This window comes from Filicampus tigris, chromosome 14 (genome assembly GCF_054856515.1).
Source record: "Filicampus tigris isolate MCC_2025a chromosome 14, RoL_Ftig_1.0, whole genome shotgun sequence".
Lineage (NCBI taxonomy): Eukaryota > Metazoa > Chordata > Actinopteri > Syngnathiformes > Syngnathidae > Filicampus > Filicampus tigris.
The window spans coordinates 581084-601185 of record NC_141230.1 but is presented as its reverse complement, the minus strand read 5'-3'; the positions used below and the strand labels follow the sequence as shown (position 1 = coordinate 601185).

General features: G+C 48.9%; 1 protein-coding gene across 6 annotated transcripts in view; it reads right to left on the bottom strand.

The window, feature by feature from the left end:
- Positions 1 to 20102, bottom strand: part of ubxn4 (UBX domain protein 4) — a 147772-nt gene that overhangs the window by 7134 nt on the left and 120536 nt on the right. For all 6 annotated transcript variants that reach the window (XM_086051129.1, XM_086051130.1, XM_086051126.1 and 3 more), the window contains one exon: positions 6530 to 6738. In XM_086051129.1, the coding sequence (XP_085907255.1) occupies positions 6530 to 6738 (209 nt within the window). The remainder of the gene's footprint in view (positions 1 to 6529; positions 6739 to 20102) is intronic.

The following is a 20102-nucleotide window of genomic DNA, read 5'->3' as shown; positions in this document are numbered from 1 at the left end:
TTTGAGGAACAGCGTGTTGCCATGGCAACAACTTTTCACGAAAAATCACAAATTTCGTAATTTAATATTATGAAGTCCTAAACAGTCTTCCGAGCAAAGATGAGGTGTACCCAGTTAACCTGCTAGGATAAAAACATCCAAGAAAAAAACATCTATTTCCATCAGCCACTAGGTGGCGCTACCACTACGATGAAAAAGAAGTTTGTAGATGTCTTCAGCCTTTGGCTATCATCAAATATGAAAAATTTCGAGAAGTTTGGATGATTTGAGTCAAGTTAAAACTGTATTTATTGTCACATTGAATAATCAGATTTTGCGGTACCGTCAAGGCCACGCCCTTCACCAAAAAGTCACAATATTCGGCATCGAGCAAGACCAATGTCTTGAGGCTTTTCTGACAAACTTTCAGTCAGATTCGTTCAACGGGCTCCGTGCAGTAAATAGAAATGTAAAAAATGAAAATATTTGTCACCACCTTGTGGCGCTATAAGTATAATGGAATATTATCATATAAATGTCTTCAGGTCACGAGTCTTTACGTACAGGTGAAGTTTGGGACTTTTTGGATTAAGTGCAGAGGAGTTATTAAGGTTTTTCTCCTGTGTGGCGAAGGAAAAAATGTACGCCAAATTTGATGCCCCGCACCCGTCACATAATTAATCGAAAACTCAAATACATTTTCCCAGTTGTTCCCCCCACGTCTTAAGATGATATATCCGAAGTCTGAAGTCAATCAGATGAATCCTCTGGGACGGGTGCAAAAGTATGCTCCCTGGAAACGTACAAAAATGGTCCAAATTGGACATTCAATAATTTATAGCTCACTTCCTCTACACGTTAGACTATGTCTGTAATGGACTTTTTTGTACGTCTTGGGGGGGCTACACGTGCCTGTCAGTTTTCGTAATCCTAGGTCAAACAGGCTGGAATTCTATTTTGTTTTCCTACTCTAGGTGAGGCTAGAGAACCATTTCGTTTGCGTCGTTTATGGCGATTTTAAAATATAACATTTTTTGCCAGGCCCGATGATCCTGCAAAGTTTGATGAGTTTTCGTGCATGTTTAGGGGGTCAGAAATGCGAACGAACGCGGAGAAAATAGAAAAATAATAATTTCTACAGAAACAATAGGGACCTCGCAGCGGTTGCTGCTCGGGCCCTAATAATCCCTACAAAAACAATAGGGACCTCGCAGCGTTTCGCTTCTCAGGCCCTAATAATAATAATTTCTACAAAAACAATAGGGACCTCGCAGCGGCTGCTGCTCGGGCCCTAACTAGAGCTGTAAGCAGGTATAAAGGGCGTCACAGCCCTGGCAACGTTGGGGTACCGGCAAGTTGGAATGCTCGCACATCGGAATTGAATAATCGAAATTATCACGTGGATCAAGTTACATCAGCTTTTGTAGTCAAGGTGAGTCCAAACTTTAAAGTAATTTCAAAATGGCGGACTTCCTGTTAGGTTTAGCATATGGCACCAAGAGGCTTTTTTTAGCTCTCTTTCTGTTATATATACGAACAAATGTTCATAGATGTAGGTGAAGTGTGCAACCGGGGCCACTTTTTATACATTTTCTATGGGGCAGTAGCGAGCCATCTTTTAACGATTGCACAATTGAATAATTAATTATTGATTAATTTACCAGGCCTTCTATGTGTGCAAAGTTTCATGGGTTTTCATGCATGTTTACCCTCTCACAATCAGCATTGTGTTTTTGGCAAACTGGGCGCTACCGTGGCAACAGCTTTTTGCGAAAAATCTCAAACTTCGTGTTTTAAGATCTTGAAGGCCTAAACACTCTTCCGAGCAAATACAAGGGAGATCTGGCTAACCTGCCAGGAGAGAAATATGAAAGAATAAAACATGTACTTCATTTAGCCAGTAGGTGGCGCTACCACTACAATGAAAAGTTATTTTGTAGATGTCTTCAAGTGTAGACTCTCATCAAATGTGTGAAATTTTGACAAGATATTATCATGTGGACCACATTACAGCTGCTTTTAAAGTCAATGTGATGCCGAATTGTAAAGTAAATTCAAAATGGTGGACTTCCTGTTAGGTTTAGTACATAGCTCCAATAGCCTTTTTTGTAGGTGTTGACCTGTTAGATATACCATCAAATTTCCGTAGATATAGGAGAAACGTACAACCGGGGCTGATTTCCTTAATAAATCTAGGGGGCGCTAGCGAGCCATTTTTTTAAACAATTACGACTTAAAACAACAAAAAAAGATGATTTCACCAGGCCTGATGTGTGTGCAAAGTTTCGTGAGATTTCATGCATGTTTAGAATGTCAAAATCAGCGTAGTTTTATTTGTGAACTGCCCGTTGCCATGGCGATGGCTTTTTACGAAAAATCACAAATATCGTATTTTAACATCAAGAGGGTCTACAGAGTCTTCCGAGCAATTCTGAGGTCGAACTGGTCAACTCGCGAGGAGAAAAAGATCAAAGAATAAAACATGTACTTCCTTTAGCCAGTAGGTGGCGCTACCACTACGATGAAAAATAAGTTCTGAGATGGCTTCAGAATTCAATTTTTATCAAATATTAGCAGGTTTTTAGAAGAAATTATCATGTGGGTCAAGTTCTAGCAGCTATTGTAATCAGAGCAAATTCATACTTTATACTTAATTCAAAATGGCCTGTTTGGTTTAGCAAGAGAGACTCCAAGAGACTTTTTTGTAGGCCTTCAACTGTTACATATACCACCATTTATTTGTAGATCTCAAAGAAACGTACAACTGGGGCTGAATATTTGAACATTTCTAGGGGGCGCTAGCGAGCCATTTTTTTTACAAATTACACAAAAAAAAAAAAAAATATTGGTGATTTCACCAGGCCTGATGTATGTGCAAAGTTTCGTCAGAATTCGAGCATGTTCAGGCCCTCAAAATGAGCGTTGCTTTTTGGCGAACTGCGTGTTGCCATGGCAACAGCTTTTCACGAAAAATCACTAAATTCGTATTTTAATATTAGGAAGTATTAAACACTCTTCCGAGCAAAGATGAGGTGGACTCGGTTAACCTGCTAGGATAAAAAAATGAAAGAAAAAAACATGTATGTCCTTCAGCCACTCGGTGGCGCTACCACTACGATGAAAAATAAGTTTGTAGATGTCTTCAGCCCTTGGCTATCATCAAATAGGAAAAATTTGAAGCTTGGATGATCTGAGTCAAGTTAAAACTGGATTTATTGTCACGCTGAATAAACAGACTTTGCGGCACCGTCAAGGCAACGCCCTTCGCGGAAAAGCCACAATATTCGGCGTAGAGCAAGATCAATGTCTTGAGGCTTTTCTGACAAATTTTCAGTCGGATTCGTTCAATAGGCTCCGTGCAGTAAATAGAAATGAAAAAAAATATACATTTTTTGTCGCCACTAGGTGACGCTATATATATAATGGAATATTATCATATAGATGTCTTTAGGGTTGCGAGTCTTTACGTACAGGTGAAGTTTGGAATTTTTTGGAGCATGTGCAGCGGAGTTATTAAGGTTTTACTCCTGCATGGCGAAGGAAAACATCCATCCATCCATCCATTATCTATACCGCATATCCTCACAAAGGTCACGGGCGCGCTCGAGCCTGCCTTCGGGCAGTAGGCGGGGGGACACCCTGAATTGGTTGCCAGCCAATCGCAGGGCACACAGAGACAAACATCCGCACTCACAATCACACCTAGGGGCAATTTAGAGAGTCCAATCAACTTACCATGCATGTTTTTGGAATGTGGGAGGAAACCGGAGTACCCGGAGAAAACCCACGCAGGCACGGGGAGAACAGGCAAACTCCACACAGGGAGGCCGGATTGAACCCACGATCTCTGAACTGTGAGGCGGACGTGCTAACCAGTCGACCACCGTGCCACCCTTTAACACAACAATTGGGTCTAATTTAACCCAAAAATAGTTATTTTTGACCCAACTGTTTTTAGAGTGCACACACACAGTATAACATGCTAACCAGTCGACCACCGTGCCGCCCGAAGGAAAACATTTACGCCAAATTTGATGGCCCGCCCCCGTCATATAGTTTATCGAAAAGTCCCAAAAAAATTCTCAGTTGTTGCCCCAGATCTTAAGATGATATATCCGAAGCTTGAAGTTAATTGGATGAATCCTCCAGGACATGGTTGCAAAAGTATGCACCCTGTAAACGTGCAAAAATTCAAAAATTAATAGCTCACTTCCTGTACACTTTAGACTATGACTGCAATGGACTTTTTTGTACGTCTCAGGGTGCTACACGTGTCTGCCAATTTTCGTAGGCCTAGGTCAAACAGGCTGGAATTCTATTTTGTTTTCCTACTACTACCATTTCGTTTGCGTCGTTTACAGCGACTTTAAAATATCAAATTTTTCGCCAGGCCCGAAGAGACTCCAAAGTTTGGTGAGTTTTCGTACATGTTTAGGGGGTCAAAATGCGATAAAACGTGTAGAAAATAGAACAATAATAATTCCTACAAAAACAATAGGGACCTGGCAGCGGTCGCTGTTCGGGCCCTAATTACCGCACATTAACGCGCTAAATTTGCCAACACTAAAAATTGTATATTGTCGCTATCGACCGAAAATCTTGAAGTCCAAATATTGTCAAATTCATTTTTTTCTGCAAATGGATTTGAAGGATACGTCCCTACTTTGTATGTGATTTTTATGCAATTCTAGCTCATTTAAAGCTGTGAAAAACGCAAATACTCAAATAAAGCACGATTTCACGGCCGCTCTTGACAGCAACCTATGTGTGTGTTTTCCGGAGGTGTGTGCGACACGACTACGTGTCCTCCGTCAGTGGAATGCGGAAGATGTGTCGAGAAATGGTTACCCCTATTTACCGTTGAGTAGTGTTTTCTTTTTTTCGACAATGAGTGAAAATTAGTGTTGTTCCGATACCGATAGTGGTATCGGCAAGTATACCGATACCGCATTAAAATGCTGGTTATTGATACTGGTATCATTCTTTGAATGCAGCGCGCATATTTGAGAGCCGCACACCGGAGGGAAACAGAAAAGCCTAATCCAAATGCACATGCATGTTAATATCTAGCCCATGTCGCAATCTCACCAGCACGACGAGCTATGGAAATAGGCTCATTATTCAACACACGTATTCTGTGTGTGTATATGTTACAACATAGGGCTGTGCAATTAATTGAAATTCAATTACATTTTCGATTATTACACTCGATTACAAAATTGGCCTAATCGTAAAAAAAAGATTATTAATACAAATTTTTCGTTGTTTTGAGGCATGTGCTCACGAGTTACTCCGCCGCGCCGCCCTCTCCAAGCTAGCTAGTTAGCGAGCTAGCCAGCCATCCAGCCCGTACCCCGCACCCGGCAGGTCACACTGCACACGCTCCTACTCGATGTTTTAAGAATAACAGACCTAAAAATGGCACACGAACCGCCACAGGAATGACATGTAAACAGGAACGACATGTAAGTCGAAATTGCTTATTTGCTGTGGAAGACAGTGAGCAAGACGTATAAAGTGCAAGTTTTCTCGCGACAAATCTATTCAACCATTGTTTGGTTTACGATGATGTTATGATACACCAAAGCAAGAAAACACAGAGACAGATTTGCCGCCGTGCGCAATGTTGAAACACTGTACGCAGCAAGCCATCAACATTGGAAAGACACAAAAAGATAACAGATAAAAGATAAATCTAATGCCCGGACAACGCTTCCAAATTTTTAGGGCACAGACTCCACTTCGCAATCAGCACGAGGGATTTATTTTAAAGAACATATCTTATGCAAATATATACTACTTTTACACCCTTGTGCCAAGATCATCCATTTTTAAGTGCTTTAATTCTTTTTATTTAGTCCTAGTATCTTCTCACTCTTTTCTACACTTCCCACCATAGTTAGTTTCTTATGACGTATTCCTCCCAATTCCCATGTAGATTTAGGAAAATATTCACCTCATAAAACTGCATTGTGCGCTGTGTGTGCTGAAATAAAAGTTTGTAACCTCTTAGATTCGAAACCGGACTAAAAAGCTCTTTCACTGTAGCCACCTTCTAACTAATGACTGATTTTCAGTGACTTTTCTTCTGTTTAAGCATTTTAATTCAATAAAGAAAAGAAACAATGTGGTGCCCCAAGTGGTGGCTGAGTGTACTGCAGGTAGTCAAAATCAGCTGCTGTTAATAAAATAATTACTACCCATTATCACAACAGCAACACTCAAACCAAGTCGCTGCTCTTGTTTGCTTGCATTGCTGACACACATGCACATCAAAATCAAAGCAAAGGCTGCAGAAACTGCGGACAGGCCGAATGTGGCCCGCGGGCCCTACTTTACCCAGATGTGCTGTAAATCTTTCTGTTCATCCATGAGGTTGGTGGGTTGAGGAAAAAATGAGCACCATCGGGGAAGAAAAAAAACGTGCACCAAACAATCTCTGGTGCTCATCTAAGAACCACACCAAAATGTTTATATGCACCCACATGATTTGACAGTATATTGCAATACACAGTACACAATCCAAAAAGGAGCACAGACGGTCACTCACCTTTTTAGTTCATCCGTGTTACCCAGTGTTGCTGGGTTGATGTAAGACGGAGACAGGGGAAAAGAGCTTCTTGGTGGTTCTTGTGGTGGGGTTGGAAACATGAAGGAGGTGAGGAATCGCCAGACAGTGAGAACAGGGTAGAAGAGTGTGCTCACGACAGCCCACATACCACCAGTGGATGGTACAACAGTAGAAGCAGGCCTGCCACACTGTAAATAGGGAGAAGATGGAATGTTTGTTGTGTAAACACTCATGCATGAAAGAAAAAACACAGAAGGGCAACACACTTGCTAAATGTATTCATACGGCTTGAACTTTTCCACATTTAGTCACTTTTGAACAAACGTAAATCAATTTTTATGGAATTTCGAATCATAGACCAACACAAAGTGTTGCATTCGAAAAAAAGAAACAAAAAACATGAAAAGCGAGACCCCCTGAGTCATTTTGGAGAAGCATCTTTAGCTACAATTGCAGCTGCAAGTCCTTTGGGTAATGGCTACAGACTGCCCCTAAAATTTGAGACAATAATTTGACCCTAATGGTGGGCCAATAATAATACCTTATTTTATGGACTATAAGGTGCACCTTTATATAAGCCGCACCCACTCTATTTTTAAATAATAGTGAAAAAAACCCATAAATAAGCCGCACCTATCTATTTAGAAAAATAGGGCCCGTGCACGGCTCGTCATCGCTGACGTCGCTACAGTGGATGTATCTTGGGAGCGCAGTGGAGACGACGTGACTGCTTGGGGAGGGAACCCTCGTCTCGGACATGTCAAAACGAAGTCGGATGGCTTGGTTATCAGTAAGATTTCATCATTCATTTCATCATAAACAACCTTTCGTCTTGGGCGAGAGTATGCTCCATACATTTTCAAAGTGGTAGGTTAAAAATAAAGTTTAGAATCCTCTTGCTTACTCTTTTTTAGTCACATACGTGCATGTACTCAGTGAGTGAGGTAAAAGTTCAGCTGATTAGAAAAATTAAATGGGATATATCCAGATGGAACCCATCCATCCATCCATTATCTCCCGCTTATCCGAAGTCGGGTCGCGGAGGCAGCATCTTCAGCAGGGAAGCCCAGACTTCCCTCTCCCCAGCAACATCCTCCAGCTCTTCCGGAAGGATCCCAAGGCGTTCCCAGGCAAGCCGGGAGACATAGTCTCTCCAGCGTGTTCTGGGTCGTCCTCGGGGTCTCCTGCCGGTGGGACATGCCCGGAACACCTCACCAGGGAGGCGTCCAGGAGGCATCCTAATCAGATGCCCGAGCCACCTCAACTGGCTCCTCTCGATGCGGAGGAGCAGCGCCTCGACTCTGAGTCCCTCCCGGATGGCCGAACTTCTCACCCTATCTCTAAGGGAGAGCCCGGACACCCTGCGAAGGAAACCCATTTCGGCCGCTTGTATCCGCGATCTTGTTCTTTCGGTCATGACCCACAGCTCATGACCATAGGTGAGAGTAGGAACGTACATCGACCGGTAAATTGAGAGCTTCGCCTTTCGGCTAAGCTCCTTCTTCACCACGACAGACCGACAGGGTCCGCATCACAGCAGGCGCTGCACCGATCCGCCTGTCGATCTCCTGTTCCATCCTACCCACACTCGCGAACAAGAGCCCAAGATACTTGAACTCCTCCACTTGGAGCAGAATCCCATCCCCGACCTGGAGAGGGCACGCCACCCTTTTCCGACTGAGGACCATGGTCTCAGATTTGGAGGTGCTGATCTTCATTCCGACCGTTTCACACTCGGCTGCGAACCGCTCCAGCGAGAGTTGGAGATCGCGGCTTGAAGAAGCCAACAGTACCACATCATCTGCAAAAAGCAGAGATGCAATACTGAGGCCACCAAACCGGACCCCCTCGACACCTCGGCTGCGCCTAGAAATTCTGTCCATAAAGGTTATGAACAGAATCGGTGACAAAGGGCAGCCTTGGCGGAGTCCAACGCCCACAGGAAACGAATCCGACTTACTGCCGGCAATTCGGACCAAACTCTGGCATCGGTGGTACAGGGACCGGACAGCCCTTATCAGGGGGCTCGGTACCCCGTACTCCCGAAGCACCCCCCACAGAACTCGCCAAGGGACACGGTCGAACGCCTTCTTCAAGTCCACAAAACACATGTAGACCGGTTGGGCAAACTCCCATGCACCCTCGAGGACCCTGCTGAGGGTGTAGAGCTGGTCCACTGTTCCACGGCCAGGACGAAAACCACATTGCTCCTCCTGAATCCGGGATTCGACCTTCCGACGGACCCTCCTCTCCAGCACCCCTGAATAGACCTTGCCGGGGAGGCTGAGGAGTGTGATCCCTCTGTAATTGGAGCACACCCTCCGGTCCCCCTTCTTAAAAAGGGGGACCACCACCCCGGTCTGCCAATCCAGAGGCACTGTCCCCGATGTCCACGCGATGTTGAAGAGACGTGTCAACCATGACAGCCCCTCAACATCCAGAGCCTTTATGAACTCCGGGCGGATCTCATCCACCCCCGGGGCTTTGCCACCGAGGAGCTTTTTGACTACCTCGGTGACTTCAACCCCAGAGATAGGAGAGCCCACCTCAGAGTCTCCAGGCTCTGCTTCCTCAGTGGAAGGCGTGTCGGTGGAATTGAGGAGGTCTTCGAAGTACTCTCCCCACCGACCCACAACGTCCCGAGTTGAGGTCAGCAGCACCCCATCTCCACTATAAACAGTGTTAATGGTGCACTGCTTCCCCCTCCTGAGACGCCGGATGGTGGACCAGAATTTCCTCGAAGCCGTCCGGAAGTCATTTTCCATGGCCTCCCCGAACTCCTCCCACACCCGGGTTTTTGCCTCAGCAACCGCCAGAGCTGCATTCCGCTTGGCCAGCTGGTACCCGTCAGCTGCCTCCGGGGTCCCGCAGGCCAAAAAGGCCCGATAGGACTCCTTCTTCAGCTGGACAGCATCCCGCTGGTGTCCACCAGCGGGTTCGGGGATTGCCGCCACGACAGGCACCGACCACCTTGCGGCCACAGCTCCAATCGGCCGCCTCAACAATGGAGGCACGAAACATGGTCCACTTGGACTCGATGTCCCCCGCCTCCCCCGGGACGTGGGGAAAGTTCTGCCGGAGGTGGGAGTTGAAACTCCTTCTGACAGGGGATTCTGCCAGACGTTCCCAGCAAACCCTCACAATACGTTTGGGTCTGCCAGGTCGGACCGGCATCTTCCCCCACCATCGGAGCCAACTCACCACCAGATGGTGATCAGTTGACAGCTCCGCCCCTCTCTTCACCCGAGTGTCCAAAACATCCGGCCGCAAGTCCGATGATACGACTACAAAGTCGATCATCGAACTGCGGCCTAGGGTATCCTGGTGCCAAGTGCACATATGGACACCCTTATGCTTGAACATGGTGTTCGTTATGGACAATCCGTGATGAGCACAGAAGTCCAGTAACCGAACACCGCTCGGGTTCAGATCGGGGGGGCCGTTCCTCCCAATCACACCTCTCCAGGTCTCACTGTCATTGCCCACGTGAGCATTGAAGTCCCCCAGCAGAACGATGGAGTCCCCAGGTGGAGCGCCCTCCAGCACACCCTCCAAGGACTCCAAAAAGGGTGGGTACTCTGCGCTGCCGTTTGGTGCATAAGCACAAACAACAGTCAGGACCCGTCCCCCCACCCTCAGGCGGAGGGAGGCTACCCTCTCGTCCACCGGGGTAAACCCCAATGTACAGGCGCCAAGCCGGGGGGCAATAAGTATGCCCACACCTGCTCGGCGCCTCTCACCCTGGGCAACTCCAGAGTGGAAGAGTGTCCAACCCCTCTCGAGAGGACTGGGACCAGAACCCAAGCTGTGCGTGGAGGTGAGCCCGACTATATCTAATCGGAACCTCTCAGCCTCACACACCAGCTCAGGCTCCTTCCCTGCCAGAGAGGTGACATTCCATGTCCCAAGAGCTAGTTTTTGCTGCCGGGGATCGGACCGCCAAGGTCCCCGTCTTCCGCCGCCGCCCAGCTCACACGGCACCCGACCCCTTTGGCCCCTCCCACCAGTGGTGAGCCCATGGGAAGGGGGACCCACGTGTCCTTTTCGGGCTGAGCCCGGCCGGGCCCCATGGGTGCAGGCCCGGCCACCAGGTGCTCGCCATCGAGCCCCACCTCCAGGCCTGGCTCCAGAAGGGGGCCCCGGTGACCAGATGGAACCTGATTCCCTATATCAGGCCTAGCCAACCCGCGGCTCGCGAGCCGCAGGCGGCTTCGGACGGTTTCATGCAGCTCCTGAAGCCCCTTTTCGAAGATGAGCTTGGCTGGGCGGAGCGTGCTGTCAACCCCATTGTTGTGTATGTGATGAGGGGTGGAGAGTGCGGAATGGTGCACTAAAAATTCCTTGCTATCGTCCTGGTGTTGTTTCGCTGCAAAATAATGAGTCGTTCTTAAAATGTAATTTTGTGCGTCAGTGTGGCATTTATACGCTTCACTTCTGGGTTCAAGTTACGCGGCCAAACGGGTGCCTTGGCTGCGTAACCTACGTGATAATGTGACATGTCTGAAGAAATGCTCTGATGATTGGATGACTGGTGCGCGTGGAATTTCTCCCGCGGGATGTATAAATAAAAGCCAGACGCGTACGCTCGGAACTACAGTACATTATCTTCCAATTAAAAAAATAAAAAATAGACATGTCACCGCGATGTGCCATCGTCTGGAGGAGAGCAGTGTCCATGGTTGAGACCTACGCGTCACCCGACTTCCACCCCTTGCCTCGGACAACACATGATCAGTTGCCCACCAAATTTAAGCATCTCAGTAAGCACAGAAAAATAAACAAACAAGGTGATTATTTCCTTTATTGTTACTTGGCTTTTTCAAAACCTGTTGCCTTTATTTAGAGTGTTCCTGTGTTTCTGCAAAGGAACGCAAAGCAAAGCAAAGGAATCACGGTCAGTAGAGAGTAAAACATTTCAAATGCTATAAATAAGAAACAGGATATTGTCAAATGAGTGACCAGACCGTGGACCGTGAACTTTCCAGCAATACAATGAGGCTTACAGCAGTGCTGAGAGCTTTCACACAATATTGCAATAAATATCACATCATCATCAATAACCGTCAGCTTTTCATATTGTTACAGCAGGTTTGTCTGATGAAAATGTAATTTCGGCTATATACATATATATATATACATATACATATATATATATATATATATATATATATATATATATATATATATATATATATATATATATATATATATGGGCCCCCCCGTGAGCCGTTACCTTATCGTGGTGGAGGGGTTTGCGCGCCCCAATGATCCTAGGAGCTAAGTTGTCTGGGGCTTTATGCCCCTGGTAGGGTCACCCATGGCAAACAGGTCCTAGGTGAGGGACCAGACTAAGCACGGCTCAAAATGACCCCTTATGAAGAAAAAAATTAGTGGACCACGTTTTCCCTCACCCGGACGCGGGTCACCGGGGAGCCTTCTGGAGCCAGGCCTGGAGGTGGGGCTCGATGGCGAGCGCCTGGTGGCCGGGCCCCATGGGGCCCGGCCGGGCTCAGCCCGAAAAGGACACATGGGCTCACCACTGGTGGGAGGGGCCAAAGGGGTCGGGTGCCGTGTGAGCTGGACAGCGGCAGAAGACAGGGATCTTGGCGGTCCGATCCCCGGCAACAAAAACTAGCTCTTGGGACATGGAATGTCACCTCTCTGGCAGGGAAGGAGCCTGAGCTGGTGTGTGAGGCTGAGAGGTTCCGACTAGATATAGTCGGGCTCACCTCCACGCACAGCTTGGGTTCTGGTCCCAGTCCTCTCGAGAGGGGTTGGACACTCTTCCACTCTGGAGTTGCCCAGGGTGAGAGGTGCCGAGCAGGTGTGGGCATACTTATTGCCCCCCGGCTTGGCGCCTGTACATTGGGGTTTACCCCAGTGGACGAGAGGGTAGCCTCCCTCCGCCTGAGGGTGGGGGGACGGGTCCTGACTGTTGTTTGTGCTTATGCACCAAACGGCAGTGCAGAGTACCCACCCTTTTTGGACTCATTGGAGGGTGTGCTGGAGGGCACTCCACCTGGGGACTCCATCGTTCTACTGGGGGACTTCAATGCTCACTTGGGCAATGACAGTGAGACCTGGAGAGGTGTAATTGGGAGGAACGGCCCCCCCGATCTGAACCCGAGCGGTGTTGGGTTACTGGACTTCTGTGCCCATCACGGATTGTCCATAACGAATACCATGTTCAAACATAAGGGTGTCCATATGTGCACTTGGCACCAGGATACCCTAGGCCGCAGTTCGATGATCGACTTTGTAGTCGTATCATCGGACTTGCGGCCGGATGTTTTGGACACTCGGGTGAAGAGAGGGGCAGAGCTGTCAACTGATCACCATCTGGTGGTGAGTTGGCTCCGATGGTGGGGGAAGATGCCGGTCCGACCTGGCAGACCCAAACGTATTGTGAGGGTTTGCTGGGAACGTCTGGCAGAATCCCCTGTCAGAAGGAGTTTCAACTCCCACCTCCGGCAGAACTTTTCCCACGTCCCGGGGGAGGCGGGGGACATCGAGTCCGAGTGGACCATGTTTCGTGCCTCCATTGTTGAGGCGGCCGATCGGAGCTGTGGCCGCAAGGTGGTCGGTGCCTGTCGTGGCGGCAATCCCCGAAGCCGCTGGTGGACACCAGCAGTAAGGGATGCTGTCCAGCTGAAAAAGGAGTCCTATCGGGCCTTTTTGGCCTGCTGGACCCCGGAGGCAGCTGACAGGTACCGGCTGGCCAAGCGGAATGCAGCTCTGGCGGTTGCTGAGGCAAAAACCCAGGTGTGGGAGGAGTTTGGGGAGGCCATGGAAAATGACTTCCGGACGGCTTTGAGGAAATTCTGGTCCACCATCCGACGTCTCAGGAGGGGGAAGCAGTGCACCATTAACACTGTTTATAGTGGAGATGGGGTGCTGCTGACCTCAACTCGGGACGTTGTGGGTCGGTGGGGAAAGTACTTGGAAGACCTCCTCAATTCCACCGACACGCCTTCCACTGAGGAAGCAGAGCCTGGAGACTCTGAGGTGGGCTCTCCTACCTCTGGGGTTGAAGTAACCGAGGTAGTCAAAAAGCTCCTCGATGGCAAAGCCCCGGGGGTGGATAAGATCCGCCCGTATTTCATAAAGGCTCTGGATGTTGAGGGGCTGTCATGGTTGACACGTCTCTACAACATCGCGTGGACATCGGGGACAGTGCCTCTGGATTGGCAGACCGGGGTGGTGGTCCCCCTTTTAAGAAGGGGGACTGGAGGGTGTTCTCCAATTACAGAGGGATCACACTCCTCAGCCTCTCCGGCAAGGTCTATTCAGGGGTGCTGGAGAGGAGGGTCCGTTGGAAGGTCGAATCCCGGATTCAGGAGGAGCAATGTGGTTTTCGTCCCAGCCATGGAACAGTGGACCAGCTCTACACCCTTAGCAGGGTCCTCGAGGTTGCATGGGAGTTCGCCCAACCAGTCTACTTGTGTTTTGTGGACTTGGAGAAGGCGTTCGACCGTGTCCCTCGGGGAGTTCTGTGGGGGGTGCTTCGGGAGTACGGGGTACCGAGCCCCCTGATAAGGGCTGTCCGGTCCCTGTACCACCGATGTCAGAGTTTGGTCCGCATTGCCGGCAGTAAGTCGGATTCGTTTCCTGTGGGGGTTGGACTCCGCCAAGGCTGCCCTTTGTCACCGATTCTGTTCATAACCTTTATGGACAGAATTTCTAGCAACGCCGAGGTGTCGAGGGGGTCCGGTTTGGTGGCCTCAGTATTGCATCTCTGCTTTTTGCAGATGATGTGGTATTGTTGGCTTCTTCAAGCCGCGATCTCCAACTCTCGCTGGAGCGGTTCGCAGCCGAGTGTGAAACGGTCGGAATGAAGATCAGCACCTCCAAATCTGAGACCATGGTCCTCAGTCGGAAAAGGGTGGCGTGCCCTCTCCGGGTCGGGGATGGGATTCTGCCCCAAGTGGAGGAGTTCAAGTATTGTTCACGAGTGAGGGTAAGATGGAGCGGGAGATCGACAGGCGGATCAGTGCAGCGTCTGCTGTGGATCGGTCTGTCGTGGTGAAGAAGGAGCTCAGCCGAAAGGCGAAGCTCTCAATTTACCAGTCGATCTACGTTCCTACTCTCACCTATGGTCATGAGCTGTGGGTCATGACCGAAAGAACAAGATCTCGGATACAAGCGGCCGAAATGGGTTTCCTTCGCAGGGTGTCCGGGCTCTCCCTTAGAGATAGGGTGAGAAGTTCGGCCATCCGGGAGGGACTCAGAGTCGAGCTGCTGCTCCTCCGCGTTGAGAGGAGCCAGTTGAGGTGGCACGGGCATCTGATTAGGATGCCTCCTGGACGCCTCCCTGGTGAGATGTTCCGGGCATGTCCCACCAGCAGGAGACCCCGAGGACGACCCAGAACACGCTGGATTGACTACGTCTCTGGGCTTGCCTGGGAACGCCTTGGGATCCCTCCGGCAGAGCTGGAAGATGTTGCTGGGGAGAGGGAAGTCTGGGTTTCCCTGATGAAGCTGCCGCCTCCGCGACCCGACTTCGGATAAGCGGGAGATAATGGATGGATTGATATATATGGGCCTGGGCGATAAACCGAAAATTTACCGTTACCGAAATTTACAACATTAACCAACGTCATTTTTCCCATGTCGGTAAATTTGGTGTTTCAATAAAGAAAATAAAAGTCGTTTTTGCCTGTTTTGACTGCATGTGCTGGTAGGCTATTTTCATTAATCTTTAAGACGGAGTCCAGCGAGTATAGTCACGTGACTCCACCAATCCAGTCCGAACAAGGAAGAGAAAAAGACGTTGAGGAAATGGCTGATGGTTCAAATGAAGAAGCGGCTGACACAGCTGAAGATGAGGTAACGTTGGTAGAGTTGATCCTGTTGTGCTCGTCGCGAAAAGAAATTCAACAGCTTTCGTTTGGAAGTATTTTGGGTTCTACAAAGATTATGTTGAGCAAACACATCCAACCTTTTTCACCACCTACAGCACATGCTCTTGAGTTTGAAGATGTGCTATACACACTATATATAGATAGCTATATAGCTATACTATACTTTACGACTCTATACAAGAGAACGTCAACCAAATCGAAGGATATGGCTCCGGTGGAGCGCACGGGGTTTAAACGCCTCATGAAAGTAGCCGACAAGTACACAATACGATCGCAATACAATTTTTTTCGCCAACCGTGCTTCCCTTTGCAGCAGGGATATTGAGCTGCTAGCTGTTGGCATGAGGCCATTCTACATCCCGCGAGAGTTTAGTCATGTGATCGCGGTGACTGTCTACGTCCCACCAGCTGCCAGCAGCGACACAGCCTGTGATGTCTTGACTGCAGCAGTGAGCAGGCTACAAACACAGCACCCAAATGCCCTGATACTCATCTCTGGTGACTTCAATCATGCCTCCCCTTCCTCCTCTCTGCCTTCATTCACACAGTATGTCACCTGCCACACCAGAGACAATAAAACACTGGACCTTTTCTATGCCAACACCAAAGAGGCATACACATCACTGCCCCTCCCCCCCGCTGGGCAAAGCTGATCACAACCTGGTGGCTCTCCAGTCTGTGTACAAACCTCTGGTCCGCAGGCAGCCAGCTGTGACCCGCACGGTTCAGAGATGGTCTGGAGAGGCCGAGGAGGCCTTAAAGGACTGCTTCAGCACAACTGTGTGGGAAGTATTCAGCGATGGTCACAGGGAAGACATTAGTAGTCTAACGGACACTGTTACAGACTATATAAATTTCTGCATGGAGAACACCATACCCACCAGGACAGTAATGTGTTTCTCCAACAACAAACCCTGGATCACACCAGACATAAAAGCTCTCCTGAAGGAGAAGAGGAGGGCTTTTGCGTCAGGCAACATAGAGGAGCGGAAGACTGTGCAGCGCCAGCTGAGGAGGAGGATCAGAGAGGGGAAAAGGTCCTACAGGAAGAGGATGGAGGAGCAGCTGCTGCAGAATAACGCCAGGGGAGTCTGGAGGGGCCTGAAGACCATCTCAGGCCACGGACAACCCAAGACCCGGACTGGGGGGGACCTGCAGTGGGCAAATGAGCTGAACCTCTTTTTCAATAGGTTCGATCAGATGCCTGCCTCCACTCAGTCTCTCCTGCTGCAGCCTCCACCTACTCCTCCTGCTGGGCATGTCACCCCCTCCCACCTTTTCTCCACAGTCTCCAGCTCCCAGCTACACCAGATAGCCACCACTCCCTCCTGCCCAGCCTTGGCCTTCACAACATCTCAGGTGAGGAACCAGCTGAAGAAGATGAAGGCGAGGAAGGCAGCGGGTCCGGATGGCATCAGCCCCCAGCTCCTCAAATCCTGCGCAGACCAGCTGTGTGGAATTGTCCAGCACATGTTCAACCTGAGCCTGAAGCTGGGCAGGGTCCCCCAGCTATGGAAAACATCCTGCCTGGTCCCGGTTCCAAAGACCCCCCACCCGAAGGAGCTCAACAGCTTCAGACCAGTGGCGCTGACGTCTCACCTGATGAAGACCCTGGAGAGACTGGTCCTTGTCCACCTGCGCCCCCTGGTGAGCTCCTCAATGGACCCACTCCAGTTCGTATATCAGCCTGGCATCAATGTGGATGATGCCATCATCTACCTCCTCCACAATTCACTCTCCCACCTGGAGAAGGCGGGGAGCACTGTGAGGATCATGTTCTTTGATTTCTCCAGTGCTTTCAACACCATCCAGCCCAGCCTACTGGGAGACAAGCTGGAGCGGGCGGGGGTGGCCCACCACCTCACCGCATGGATCCAGGACTACCTCACAAACCGGCCACAGTATGTGAGGACACAGGACTGTGTGTCTGACGTGCTCCTCTGCAGCACGGGGGCCCCACAGGGAACTGTCTTGGCTCCCTTCCTGTTCACCCTCTACACCTCGGACTTCAACTACAACACCCCTACCTGTCACCTGCAGAAGTTCTCTAACGACTCTGCGATTGTCGGCCTCATCACAGGCGGAGATGATCGGGAGTACAGAGAACTTACTCAGGGTTTTGTGGACTGGTGCCAGCAGAACCGCCTCCTGATCAATGCGGGGAAATCCAAAGAAATGGTGGTGGATTTCGGTAGGCGCCAGCACTCTTCACCTGCACCAGTGAATATCCGGGGAACAGATGTTGAGAGAGTCTCAACTTACAAGTACCTGGGTGTTCATCTGAACAATAAACTGGACTGGTGCGACAACACAGACGCCCTCTATAGGAAGAGTCAGAGCAGACTCTTCCTACTCGGGAGACTGAGGTCTTTTGGGGTTCAGGGGACACTCCTCAGGAACTTTTATGACTCGGTGGTTGCATCGGTCATCTTCCAGGGAGTGGTCACCTGGGCAGGCGGCGTCTCGGCCCGGGACAAGAAGCGGCTGGACAAACTGGTCAGGAGGGCCGGCTCTGTCCTGGGCTGCTCCCTGGACTCTGTGGACTCGGTGGGGGACAGGAGGATGTTGGCCAAGCTGTCATCAATGCTGGGCAACCCGGACCACCCCCTCCAGGGCACCCTAACAGCACTCCACAGCACCTTGAGTGACAGACTGTTACACCCTCGCTGTGCAAAGGAGAGATTCCGCCGTTCCTTCTTGCCTGCTGCTGTCAGTCTCTTTAACAAGAACATTGTGTAGTCTCTACAAACTTGCGGACATTAGTGCAATTGTGCAGTCCTGCACCTGAGCTCATATTGTGCAATACCCAATATTCCCCACTAATGTAATACCGTGCGATACTCAACATTCCCCACTACTGTTAGTCTAGTTTTATTTTTATCCAATGCTGTTCCTTACATTTCACTACAGCACTGCAGCACTGTCACTTACTTCTGTACTATGTACAGGCCGAAATGAGTGTTCCTCATACTTTTTATGTAGATGTATGTTGGTGTGTATATACATGTGTATATACACATGTTACTGCTTATATTTACATAGGTTTGATCCCGAATGTTTGCCGTCAATGTTAAACATTAATGGCTACATTATGCCGCCGTCCCTGTGTGACCTATATCTTTGCTGCTGTAACAATGAAAATTTCCCCACTGTGGGATCAATAAAGGCATTCTTATCTTCTTCTTATGAATATATACAACACTGAGAGAGAGAAAGTTACTGCCGAGCTTAGACATGTCAAGCATTTTGTAGCCACATCCGACCTGTGGTCAAGTTGCACCATGGAGCCCGATATGAGCCTCACTGCGCATAAGACGACAAGTGGCAACTGTGCACCAGAGTGATCAAAACAGCACATTTCCCTGCTGATGCTCTCTGCATGGGAACTCAAAGAAGAGAACCATGTCACCATCACAACGGACAAGTTAAAGGCACACTTGGGTGAGCTTAACATTGGCACTTAGGTTTGCATGTAAAAATGACATTAGTACTAAAATGCCCACCTCAAAAGACTCTGTAGTGAGTTATGGTCTTTTTTTGTGATTAGGTTTACGACAAATTTGGCGTGGCTTATGTTTTCAGTCTCAGCGGTCTACGTCACGCGAGGAAGGCATGCGTAGTAATATTGCTCGCTTTGTCAGTTCTGTTGTCTAAAACGGTGACCGATCGCCACCAAAATGCAGATGGACATTTCTACTCTTGTCCACTTCAATCTGTGAAAGTATAAAAGTGTTCTGCACAATAGTTTGGATTTATTGACATAAAATGTGATCTCATCATGATCACCTCCACAAAATCAAAAATAGCTTGGCGATTGCTCCTCCACTTTCATAAGCTGAAGCGGACAAGAGCATGAATGCGCACACGAACCCCGACTGGTTATATTTCGGACATTTAGCGACGCTAGACTCGTGTCTCAGGAGGGAGAGAGACGGCGGCTTGCAGCAGCAGCAGGCAGATTGGAGCTTTACGTCCCCTTCTTCCATCCCCGGCTAAAGGTAGGATAATGGGATGGCTAATAGCAACAACTAGCTTCAGGTCGTTAAAACAAAAGGCGTTAGCCCAACAACATTAGCTCCTTACTGTACGCCCAGCGTGTGGAGGTGAAGATGAGCCTGTGTCTTCATGTCGCCTCGCAAGCAGTTGCGTGCGGTGTCCCTGCTTTTTGCCTGCAGCCGCCACTTTCTGCCTGAGTGAAGCGGCGTGAGAGTGACAAAAGACCTCATCGAAGAGCGAACAAAAAGTTCCAGCGAGGCTGACTGCACAGCCGAGTGTGGCCGCATTGGAACGTGCCATTTTGGCTGTTACCTTCCAAATTGGACGGGGCGTTGTAAGTTGAAAAACTGGGACCATTCCTCATCCAAATAAATGTGCACGTCTACTCATTCCCACTTCAGTCTCTGTAAATATCCTGTAAATATCCTGAGTGGTGTTTTATGCCTCGCCCATCCTCACCGTGATCAGCAAAGAGGCAGTTTATTTATTTTTTTAAAGCAAAGAAGCAGTGTGCGCGCGCCCCAGCCTAAATCTACGTAGCTCAGCTGTTCTAAATTGGACGGCGTGTCGTAGGTCGAAAAACTGGGGCCATTCCTCATCCAAATAAATGTGCACGTCTACTTATTCCCACTTCATTCTCTGATCCTGACTGGTGTTTAATGCCTCGCCTGTCCTAGTTTTTTTTTTTTTTTTTT